We start from the raw sequence: 12,041 nt of genomic DNA, 5'->3' as shown, positions 1-12,041 counted from the left end.
TCTCTAAGTATTTTTGGCCACTCCTTACCTTGGGAATTAGCCTGCAAGACCCCAATGCTGTCATCAAACTGCATAGATTTGATGTTAAGAGTCGCCAAGATGCATTCCTTGTCCTGCAGTGAAGCATCGTCGATATTGTTCTGATTGGCTGACAGGATAACGCACATGTCACAGAGGTTGATGTTGACGGCCCTTAAATCAGCTCGACTTAATGGCGTACCCTTCAGCGGAGAGAGAGAGGGAAGAGAGTAAGAAAGGGGAAAACAAATTAAAGATGGCGCAGGACCTCAGGGAAATTAGTTAACAAGTATTTACTTTTCTAAAGGCAGTGACATTCAGCTGATCTAACTATGTGCTGAGGGAAGAAGAGATGTGGTTTAATCTAAAAGGCTAGCCTTTGCTGACGGCAGCTTTGTTTTTCATACATAGTCAAGCTAATGATAACACGTACTACAGAAAGAAGCAAAGCCTGAGATTAACACGGCCAAGAGAAACCAGAACATCAACACTTGAGAACAAATTGTGGTGGCACTTTTCAATGCAAAAAGCCGGTAATGTCTTACTTCTACATTTTCAAAAGCATGTACTCACAGGTAAGATGGAGACTTTAGGGAAGTTGTGAAGGGTTTCCCACTCTCTTCTCAGATAATCTAATGAGCCCACAAACACGATGGGCTTTAGCTCGTGGTAATGGAAGTTGCTTGCTCTCAAAGGCATCACCAAGTTTCGAAGCCCCACTAAAGCTGACGTGACATCTCCAAATATACAGACTACTACATGTCCACTTAAAACCGTCATGGAAGCCTCGCTGCGTGTCTGTGGTGAAAAAGCCAGAAACAAACACGACAGTTACAATCTCATCAGCAAGAATAGAATAAGAGCTCATCTACTGCCATCCATACAAAACAACATGAGCTGCAGGAGTAGTTTATATATTGTTTAAAATGAAAAAGTGCAGAAATTGTAAATGGTGTATTTAATTGAGTGAAATGTAAATCGCATAATAGCAATTAAGTTTGAATAACACCATATGGAATTGTGAGAAAAAACACATTAAACAACAATAATAATTAAAGAGAGGAAACAATATCATTGTAGAACAGCATTTATGCATGTTCAAGCACATTGTCATCAAACATCGTCAACAGTGTATAAAGTGAGTAAAATACATCTGTTTAGGATACTCAAAATTCAATTCATTTAGTAAAAGGAAATAAATACTGTCATTAAATAAATTAAAATAAATAAATGCATTTAATATTCTTACACCTTGACCTTAAAATTGACTTTCAGTTCATTGTATTCAAGGCAAATAATACATAACATGAGCAAAAAGGTTAGTGATGTTTTTCATTACTTCGATCATGGGGGAAATAGGGATTGGGATCATAGGATGTGTGTGTGTATATATATATGTGTATGTATGCATGTATGTATATATATATATATATATATATATATATATATATATATATATATATATATATGAAGAGTTTATTTACAAAACAGATGACTCCGTTTTTTTTTTTTTTTAATCATGACTTATGCTATCATGTTTTTATTGTGTTAGTTAGCTAGTATTTTTTTGTAATATTATACCTAATCAAAATAACCCAACTGCAGTTTGACTGAAATTAACTGGAACGCACAATGAAAAAACTGTTTTTGCAATATAATATATATATAAAATAGTGATTAAATAGCAATTCAGATTTCATGATTGCAAGCTTTAATAATACTTAATTCAGTATAAAATTATCATGATATTGATAATGCAACTCAATGCAAACAGTTTCTGTGGTTTTTGCATTGCGTTTAAATGGTAGGATACAAAAAAAATTTGAAATTGCATTGTAATCATTTCTAAATGTTATTAGTGTGGTATATATTTTTTACTCTGCATCATAGTGCTGAGGAAGAATTTTATAGGACGTTAATAAAAACATAGCCTTTTGTCATTTATAGTTCTTAAGATCTGTCGATGTGCTAAATTCTGAAAAAATAAATAAGAAGAGACCAACACGACATTCTTGTGACTAGGTGATGCTTGAATGTTTTTGTCTGATTACAGATAGTACTTAACCTGAACATTTTGTAAAGCACTTTTAACACAACAGTTATGAAGATACCTACCAGAATGACCTTCTCAATCTCTTTGGACGGACACCAGTGAAACATTCCAGTAGAGTCGTATCTTTTCACATTAGCATCCATGTTCTCAATCTGCTCATTTCCTGGAACGAGTAGAGGCTCGTGTCTGAAATAGAACATAAGGAGGAGAAAACATGAGAGAAGAAAACATGTACGCTTGCCCTTATTTGCAAATGCAGGTTAGTAAAAAAAATTAAATAAAAAAAATAATAAAATAAAAAAGTGACAGTGGGTTAATTGTGACATTTGCCAAAGGACAAACTTTCTGCACATCTCACCAGACGTCTATTGACAATAAATAAGCAGTAAACAGGCCTGTGCTGACATGGCTTGTCATTGTCAGATTGAATTTGTGCATTGGACTCCATCATAACGGCAGCTCTCTCCGGGCTGCCAAGAATGCGGAGTCATCAAAGCGACCGTGCCGGTGACAGCACTGGAGTGGAAGAGATGGAGCCGGAGCACTTCAGTGACTGAGTGGCACCAGAATGGAACGCCAATTACCGGCTTTTACTCCGCATCACTCCTGACGTGATGCGTCCAACGGTAAAAGCTTTAACAGAGCCGCACTTTAAATATTTTAGAATTTGCCCAATCACATTTTGCTCCCCCAAACTGAAGGCCATTAATGTTTCAGCAGCGTGTCACGTCCAAACAGGCTAACCTATATCAGCGCATCCTGCAGAAGCTGATCTAAGGGGCACATTGACCGTGAAGGAAGTTCCAGCACTTGGGTACAGCTCACATTCAACCTCCCTGAAAGCTTTCTAAACAGCTTGGTAGCAGAACTATACAACTGAAAAACTGAATTCACAAACTAAATGTGCGGCCATGTTCATTTGACGCCTGGTCTGGGGATATGTGTGGTATAAATAGCAACTCAAAAAATTGTGGAATGCCATTTTGAGCTTGTTATTGTTGCATTCTCTGCCTCAAATACAGATTTCTTGGTAGTATTCAACATGGGCACATCTGCATGTTTAATATACTCCATACAGAGAAAAATAAATATATACATGTATAAACCTATGATCTCTTAAAATATTTCATATAAACATACTTTCATTTAAAAAAACAAAAAAAACAACTATAAATGAATTATTGCAAATGTGATGTTTAATTTTTTTGAAAATATTCTTAAAACCAGAAAACTAACATATGCTGTCTCCGTAAACATTTAGTCATTTGTTGTACAATTTTATTGTCTTAGAACAGTCCAATAATTGGAAATTAGTACAATAACAACTAGGGATGTGTGATGTATATTAAATATTTACAACATATTTATAATGATTTACAGTGCCCTCCATAAGTATTGGAACAGTAAAGACAAAATTTCTCTGTTGGCTGTGGAGTCATGACATTTGCAAATATGATTAAAATATGAATATGAGACAAAACTACAGAATGTCACATTTTATTATTAGATGTTTCAACACATACATGTTTTACCAAATAAAAAGAACAGCACTTTTAGAGTTCATCCCACTCATTGATGTGAGCATAAGTATTGGGACAGTTGAACATAAGGCAGATATAAAAGATTAAAAGCTATTATCTAGTCAGCCTTTACTGCAGCCAATTCCAATTGTTGCTTGTTTTGGGGAGTTTCTGCCTTTACTCTCCTCTCCAGCTGGTGAAATTCATGTTCAATCAGGTTTAAATCTGGAGATTGACTTGGGCAATCTAAGACTTTTCATTTCTTTGCTCTTATAAATTCTTTGACTGAACTGGTAGGGTGTTTTGGGTCATTGTCCTGATGCAATATGAAGCACTTCCCAATGAATCTGGTGGCATTTTCTTGAATATTGGTAGGCAAGATGGTTTTGTACCCTTCCAAATTCATTCTGCTACTGTCATCATACATTAAGTCATCAGTAAAGTTGAGAGGGCCTGTTCCAGAGACAGCCATACATGCCCATGCCATGACACCACCTCCACCATGCTTTACAGATGAGGCTGTATGCTTGGGATCATTTGCAGTTTCCTTTTTTTCTGCACATTTTTGCTTTCCCATCACTTAGATAAAGGTTCATCTTTGTCTCATCGGTCCATAAACACAGTTCCAAAACTCTTCTGGCTCACCTTTGTGCTTTTTTGCAAACTCTAATCTTGCCTTTCTATATTTGGTGCTGGTCAGAGGTTTGCATCTTGCTGTGTAGCATCTGTAATTCTGTGTCAAAGTCTCCTGAGGACAGTAAATTGTCAGAGCATCACCCCAGCTTTCTGGAAGTTGTTGGTGATTTTACAGACACGTCTTTTAGGGTTCATTTTCACAGCTTTTATGATTTGTCTGTCATCAATTACTGTTGTTTTCTCGGCCGATCAGGTCGTTGTTGGTTGCTGGTGTTTTCCAAACTCTTGATTTCTCCATGCCCTTTGTTTTTGCTAGAGCTCTAACTGACTTCCTCTTTTCTTTTAGCATCCAAATTGCTTGCTTTTCTCTCAAAGTCAGCTCATCTTCATCCTGGTTTGTGTGTGTCATCATCGAATGCTAGATTCAGAATACATAAGTAATGTATATATCTGATACGACACATTCCCTGCTTTTAATATCTGAAGAATGAATGCAACAGCACACAGCTGATCACTTAGAAAGACCTGTGAGGCAACTGTTCCAATACTTATGCTCACATCAGATAGAGGGATGAAACTCTAAATGTGCTGAACTTCTTAGCTGGTAAAACATCTGTGTTGAATGAACCAATAATAAAATGTAACATTCTGTAGTTTTGTCTCATATTCATCTTTTAATCATATTTGTAAATGTCTTGACTCCACAGCCAACAGAGCAATTTTGACTTTACTGTTCCTATACTTTTGGAGGGCACTGTAGTTGGCAATATAAATTAATTCATATTGTAATGCCTTTAAATGTGTAATTGTGTAGCCATCATATTTCCTAACGACTGTCAACAGACCTGTTTGGGATCCCTGCATGTAAATGCTGTGAAAATGAACATTAAAGCACAAAAAATAGGCACGGTTTTATTTGCAAGAGGTGGAAGCACCACCAAAAATAATAATATAAAAAAAAAAATATATATATATATATATATATATATATATATACACACAAATACTGTACAACTACTGGCACAACATACAGTGAATTTCATATACTGATAACATATACTGGTATAAAAATAACAAAAAAGCACGATTAAATATATTTTGGCTGTTAAACCACAGTTTTTAAGAGAAACCACAGAACCGGGCCTGAGACAGGCCAAAAGGCTGCCTTTGAGGAAATGACCTCAGGGCAGACAACAAAGCCCCATCTCTGAGACGTGGCTGCAGGGGAACATGCTCTCTCTCTCTGAGCCTGCTCGACCCAGCTATTGCTGATAATATCATCCACAGATTAACAACCATTTACAAAGGATTTCAACAAACAAAAACCATGAAAGCCTATTTTTTTTTTTTTAAACCAATCTTGTCTGATAATATATATGTATATATGACAAATAAAATGTTAATATATGAAGCAGCTCAGGGAGGGTGGATTTACTGTATAACACTTACAAAGATCTGAAGCTTAAGTATGAAAGATGTTCAATAAATTACAGGATTTATCAATGCAATGAATAGGTATTTGTTCATTAACATCAGGGTGCATTATTTTATCTTATGCACGTGATGTAATTTAACTGACGACATAAAACCGTGCCTGTTATGCCTTGTTCTGTAACACTCTGTAATTAAGCACTAAATGAGGTTTGTAAATTGCATTACCCCCTTGTTAATCACACTAATAATGAATGATCAGACCTCTGCTTCACCTTCCATATTTGCATAACATCAGATATTCTGGAAAATTTATTTAAACTTAAAATAACTGCACTGACATCTGAAGCTAAATTTCAAATACTGCATATGCAAACTTCAATAATGGATGCGTGGAAGTAAAAAATTCTGGTCATATTACAAAACCTCATAATTACCGTTTTCCTCTTTCTCTCTATCATCTTCGTAAGCAGGTTAATTCAGTTACACGATCCTCTGACGTGTTTGATTGCTAAAATATCACATTAGAAATGTGTCAATTAGCATGCTTGCATGAGATGATATCAGGCTGTGTGCAGGTGCTAATAACAGTGAAAGCATTTAGTGCTTTTACACCCCGACTGAATATTTCATTATGTGGCGCATGTTTCACCACTCACTCTGTAGACCTCTGTCATTTCAATCTCCCCTCAACAAATTGACTGGTGCAGTGCACCGCTGCCAAGATAGCTATCTCTCACCCGCTGTCAGAGCCGCCTGCCAGTCACAAGCAAAATCCAACTCTCCACACCAACCCAGAATAAAACATCTGATGTTACTTGCTGCTGCTAGGAAACCCAACAAATGCATTGTGACTTCCCACAATTAGATGTGTTGTGTCTCCTTTGAAGTGTTTAAGTGTGATATTGTTATTGCATAATATTTCAGATATTATAAATAAACTTTTTTGAAATATAAAATTCTGGAATTATATTACTGGATTTTCAGCAGTCATTACTCCATTCTTCAGTGTCACATACTTCAGAAATCATTCTGAAATGCTCATTTGTAATTATTATTGGTGCATTTTATCAGTGATAGTTTTTGTTATTTTTAATGGTGAAAACTGTTTTTGCTGCTTACCATTTTTGTGGAAATCATGATATATTTTAGATTCTTTGATGAATAGAAAAACAAAATTGAAATATAATTTTTGTAACATTATAAATGACTTTACTGTCACTTTCTTGCTGAATGTTTTTTTTTTTTCTTCATTTTACTTAGCCCGATCATTTGAGTGGTTGTGCATCCTTATTTCAAAAAAATATACATACGGAAAGCAAAAACAGTTTTGAGCATTTATAAGAAGAAATGTTTCTTGAGCACCAAATCTGGATATTAGAATGATTTCTGAATGATCATGTGACACTAAAGACTGGAGCACTGATGCTAAAAATTCTGCTTTGACGTCACATAAATTGCATTTTTAAATATATTAAAATAGAAAATATCTATTTTAATATTATTATTTGAATTTTATTATGTAATAGTATTTCACAGTATTACTGTATTTACTGTTTGTTTGTTTTTCCAAATAACTGAATAAATGTAGCCTTGGTGACTTGTTTCAAAAACAAGAATTAAGAATAGAAAAAAGAAAAAGAAAAAAGGTTTGAATGTTAGTGCATCTTCCACTTGATTTTATTTTTGCGAACAACCAAGCCGAAAACACTCAATTTAAAGAGACATTTAATCTGAAAATAAAAGGCCTGGAGTACTTTATAGGAAACTAGCAGGTACCGTAAGCGAGACAGAAAGTTCTCCATTTAATTGGTATGTCCAGAGGAGCGTCGTAGACGTGCATTTGGGGAAAAAGAGAGCGAGAGAGAACAGAAGTTGCCCTGAGAGCCGGGCGAGCTGCTTTTCAAACAACGTTCAGCTATTCCAGCGCATCACTCGGCAGTCACTGGCTCCCCGAATCCCTCCCCAGCAGCCTATGAAAGCAGCTCCTCGCTTTGAAAATTTTCCCTATCATGCAAACTGACAAAGGCATGCTTTTCAAAAACCCACAGCCAATCTGTTGATCATTATTTATTTACGACGGCCTGGAGGCGCAGAAGCCTGTAAAAACCATACTTGATACGGTATACGCTGGCTGTTTTTCCCTTTCCTGCTTGTTGAATAAAGTATCCCTAAGGCTCCCTCAAACAATTGCTTTTCATTGTGCATAAAACGCACCTTGTAAAGGCAAGGTATTTAATGTATGTTGTAATGTATTGACATGGAGGGCACAGGTTGAGGGAGTCCACAGGTCTGTCTTTGGTAATTTCGATGTTTCGCTGCAGGGCTCTGGCTTGAAAAAGCTTACACCTAGAACAGAGGACCTGTCATCCAGTACCCAAGAGCCAGCTGAACACACAGGCACCCTAAAGCACAGAAAACTTTGACACCGCTTTGAAGCGTTTCAAAACAGGATAAATAACTCCCAAGAATTATTATCACTTGTAGATCAAAGAGTCGATGCATACATTACATGGCAAACGGGGATCTTCAAATCTGCTCAGAAAAACAGTTTTGTGCTGTAAGTTAAGGAATAAAAACCAAAGATCCTTCTCAGCAATCGCTGAAAGCTATTTTTTTCATTCCACTCGCAGTTTATTGTTTAAAACTGAGAGCGAAAAGAAACAATTGAACATTGATCATTTTCACTTGGAAAGCAGACTAAAGGGCGAGATCCTCTGCAGGGCTGACAGTTTACAGTATGTAAAATTCGACATAATTGCTTCATTTGGGGGGGGAATTCATGCTGGAGACCTCTGTCTAGGGTACTTATTATAAGCTACAGAGAAATGCCTTGTGGGTGGCATACAAATGAAAAAAAAAAAAAAAGTAATACAATGTTATGTTAAATATAAAAATGAAAAAAAAAAAATCAAACAAAAAAATCCCTTATTTTTTACATTTATAATACAATATGTAAAAAATTAAATTAAATATTGCATTGCAAAATTAAAATAAAACTGCTGTCTCAGGTAACAATTTTTAATTAAATGTTACATTTTACAACTATTACTACAATATTTATTTATTTAAATTACATTGAAAAAAATAAAACAAATGTTTAAAATTATTGCAGTAAAAATAAGGCTGCAACATAAAACTGGGATTATATACTTACTGAGAGAATGTGACTGACTCTAAATTGCACTAAATTACAAAAACGCAATTTTTTTGCAACACAAACATACATATAGTCAAACATGTTGGCTATCACTTTGCAGAAAGTTGTCCTTTCCTCTAAAGCTTCAGCAACACTTTCTCGCTCCATGACGTGCAACGGAGGGCATTGTCTCTGCATTTTTTACAACCTCTGCATAAACGTCTCCTGGCCACATGGGCGGAAAGCAAGTTAAAAAAGCCTTTTATCAGTCAAAATCAATTAGCAGCATTCTAATTCCAGCGGACAGGATAAAAGGAAGGTAATATTTGAATTCATTTTTGATTGCAATGATACATTTCACATATGGCCTTAAGTACGAAAAACACGCCTCACAGGGGTTCCCACAATAGATGAAGAGCCCCGAGGCTAAGTAACCATACTGGCGTCTCTGATTGGTTGGCACCGTCATTAGTGCCACCGCTGTTTAAGAACTACATGTGGACGGGACTGGGGGGGGATGACAGCTGAGACTTTAAAGCAAGAGTATTTTTCAAACAGCTTTTCATAGCTGCTTTCATGACAGAAATATTTCAGCTCTATCATTAACCGCTGACAGGCTGACAGCTCAGACGCCTGGCCTGAAAGGCCTGCTCTCCCCTCCCTCCCTCTCTCTCTCTCTCCCTCCACACTTTCTTTCTCCTTCTCCACTCCTCCTACTCCCACCATCCCAGCACCATCCGTCCTGTCTTTCCTTTTGAAGGCTAGAGGGAGCGTCTTGAAATCAATGTCTTACCTCATCATTTTGGGTGAGCAGTTGGGTGAATTTCGCATGCCTCCGTTGCGTTGCTTCTTTTTGGGTGACAGTGTTGACGGATGCTCATCTTCGACTGCAAACACATGCAAAGAGTGTCAGACTGTGGACAGCTGGGATTGTAAAGTGTGCTGGAGATGACATATTAAAGAACACAAAAGCCAACACTCAATCAATCATTGCAAAAAACACTCAAATCTGTGAAGACCTCCAAAAATAGAAAGAGAACAGTGTTAGTATGGACAAAAGTACACTTAAAGAAGGCAAGTACAGACCTGAAGGACAACCATTAAGTTTTACACCCTGTTTTCCATGAATTTTCTTTTCAAAGAGTTGGTTTGAGCGATGTGCGTATGTGTGGATTTATTTCAGTCCGTATCAAACTCTCTTTTACCTCGCTGTCATTGTTTGGAGGGCATGAGCTCGAACAATGACAGAGGGGAAGAAAAAAGAAAAAGGAGAGTAATTTGGTGTGTGTGTTTTTAATGGATGACTACATGGCAAAATCAATCCTCATCACTCAGAGAGCCATGAGTGATGGCTCCGCTGTGAGTCTGGCCCCCGTACCACAAGCACTCTCAGCGATGAACAAGCACCCTGAACTGAGCCTTCTTTAACTGAAACGCCTCTCCAGAAGGATGTTACTGAGGGGCCTGTGAATGTCACAAGCTCTCTGCTTTAGAAACACATGTGCGAGTGTTAAAACTTCTGTCGGAGATGTGTGATGATATAGTGAGGTGAAAAATAAAAAAACTATAGCTTTCTCCTGTTACATATTGCATCAAATTCTGGCCTTTGTATCTTAAGTTGCCATATCTGCCAAAATGAACAACTTAAATTTGAGATTTATTTGATTTAAGGTGCTTTAACAGCTTTGATCACTGTATGGATCAGAAAAGCATGTCAATTTACTCAAAATTTCTCCTCTCCTCCTATTTTTTGGCGAACTGTTCCTTTAAGTTGAGGAGAAAGTGTTCAATATGACAAAAACTATTAAATATTTTCTCTCCTGGAATTTTATGTATAATTTCCATGTATACCACAGTAAGTTTTTCACAGTACGTTATTGCTCAACTGCTATATTTATATTATGCATCTTTTTTATTTATATTTGATATGATACCAGATACTGAACCCAACATGGTCTGATTTGTATTAGAGGCAAACTAGTAACAGAAGCCCAAACTCTAAAACACTGCAAGCTTGCTTTAGTGTGGCTCTGTTATAAATTCATCAGCACAGCAAAATATAAGAGACATACTGCAGACGCATATACTTGTAGGTTTCTGATTTCCCTTTGTCATCTAATTGTTCTAATGAAAAAAGACAAATTAAACAAAAAGACGCTGTCTGTGTCTTCACCAAATGCCAGTGCTTGACATTTGCAATTACACTGTGGAAGGAGCAATGTGAGACAGTAATCAACTTTAAAAATATCACTACTGATAAGATGGCGGTGCAGTGGCCCTTTGTTCCGTGTTTTGTTTGTTGAGTGAGTGGCCTGGCTGGGCCGGACAGCTCTCTCCTGCCCTTGCTCCTCCAAATTAGGCGGCGGAGATTTACGAGCTACAGTGGTGCCCTTCAGTAAGAGGCTTAACAATGAAATAACTCCACCTGCAACATGGCCATTTCAGCAAGTCTCTGCTTGTTCCAAATTACATTACGGTACTTTTACAACCTCAATCAAAATAGGATCAGCCCACCAAAGTGTGATTGCTGTTCCATACCACGGGCAGCTATAGCCCTGGTTTTTAGTGTTGCTGATCAGAACGATTGAGCTAGACGTCGGTCTCCTCTGCTTCAGACAGACAACGGGCTGAAGCATGCTTTAACACACAACAGATATAACAGAAATAATTTGGTTTGTTTCGTTTCATTTTTACTGTAATTCTGGACACTTTGTAAAATTTAGGGTGTTCATAAGAACTGGCTTAGGTTTAAAACTCTGAGACCGCATTGAAAATTACATTTAAACCTGGAATGGCTTGGGAAAAAAATTACATAAAATATGAAATATTTAAGATATGAAAGGAAAAATACATTGGTTTAATTCTGAAAGGCCGAGACCACATTGGAAATCTAATTTAAACCTGGTAATGAACCAGAAAGAAGAAGAAAAAAGTAAAATTAATAAAATATAAAATAAATCAGAAATATTTATGTAATGAAAAAATATTTTAAATTACTATAATTCTGAACACTTTTTGTACAACGTAGGTTGCCCATGGCCAACTGGCTTAGGTCTAAGTATGACAACACTAAAAATCTAATTTTAATCTGAAAAAAAAAGAAATATTAAAATTAAACAAAAATAAATAAAAGACGTAAAAAATATATATATTTAATGCAAAAAAACTGTTCAAAATACATAATGAAACAAATTTATCAAAAAAAAGCTATACTGGAACTTCTTTCCATGGCAGTTTCAGTTAC

General features: G+C 36.4%; 1 protein-coding gene across 4 annotated transcripts in view; it reads right to left on the bottom strand.

The window, feature by feature from the left end:
* The window catches only part of LOC306884548 (calcium-activated potassium channel subunit alpha-1a-like), a gene marked incomplete at its 3' end in the record, with an annotated part of 203,388 nt that overhangs the window by 19,905 nt on the left and 171,442 nt on the right, over nt 1–12,041 (bottom strand). For all 4 annotated transcript variants that reach the window (XM_079440502.1, XM_079440501.1, XM_079440503.1 and 1 more), the window contains 4 exons: nt 9,591–9,684; nt 2,134–2,257; nt 592–816; nt 29–221 (listed from right to left, as the gene is read on the bottom strand). In XM_079440502.1, the coding sequence (XP_079296628.1) occupies nt 29–221; nt 592–816; nt 2,134–2,257; nt 9,591–9,684 (636 nt within the window). The remainder of the gene's footprint in view (nt 1–28; nt 222–591; nt 817–2,133; nt 2,258–9,590; nt 9,685–12,041) is intronic.

The sequence above is a fragment of the Barbus barbus genome (genome assembly GCF_936440315.1).
Source record: "Barbus barbus genome assembly, chromosome: 18".
Classification (NCBI taxonomy): Eukaryota; Metazoa; Chordata; class Actinopteri; order Cypriniformes; family Cyprinidae; genus Barbus; species Barbus barbus.
The sequence above is the reverse complement of the archived record's forward strand: the minus strand, read 5'-3'. Positions and strand labels throughout refer to the sequence as shown.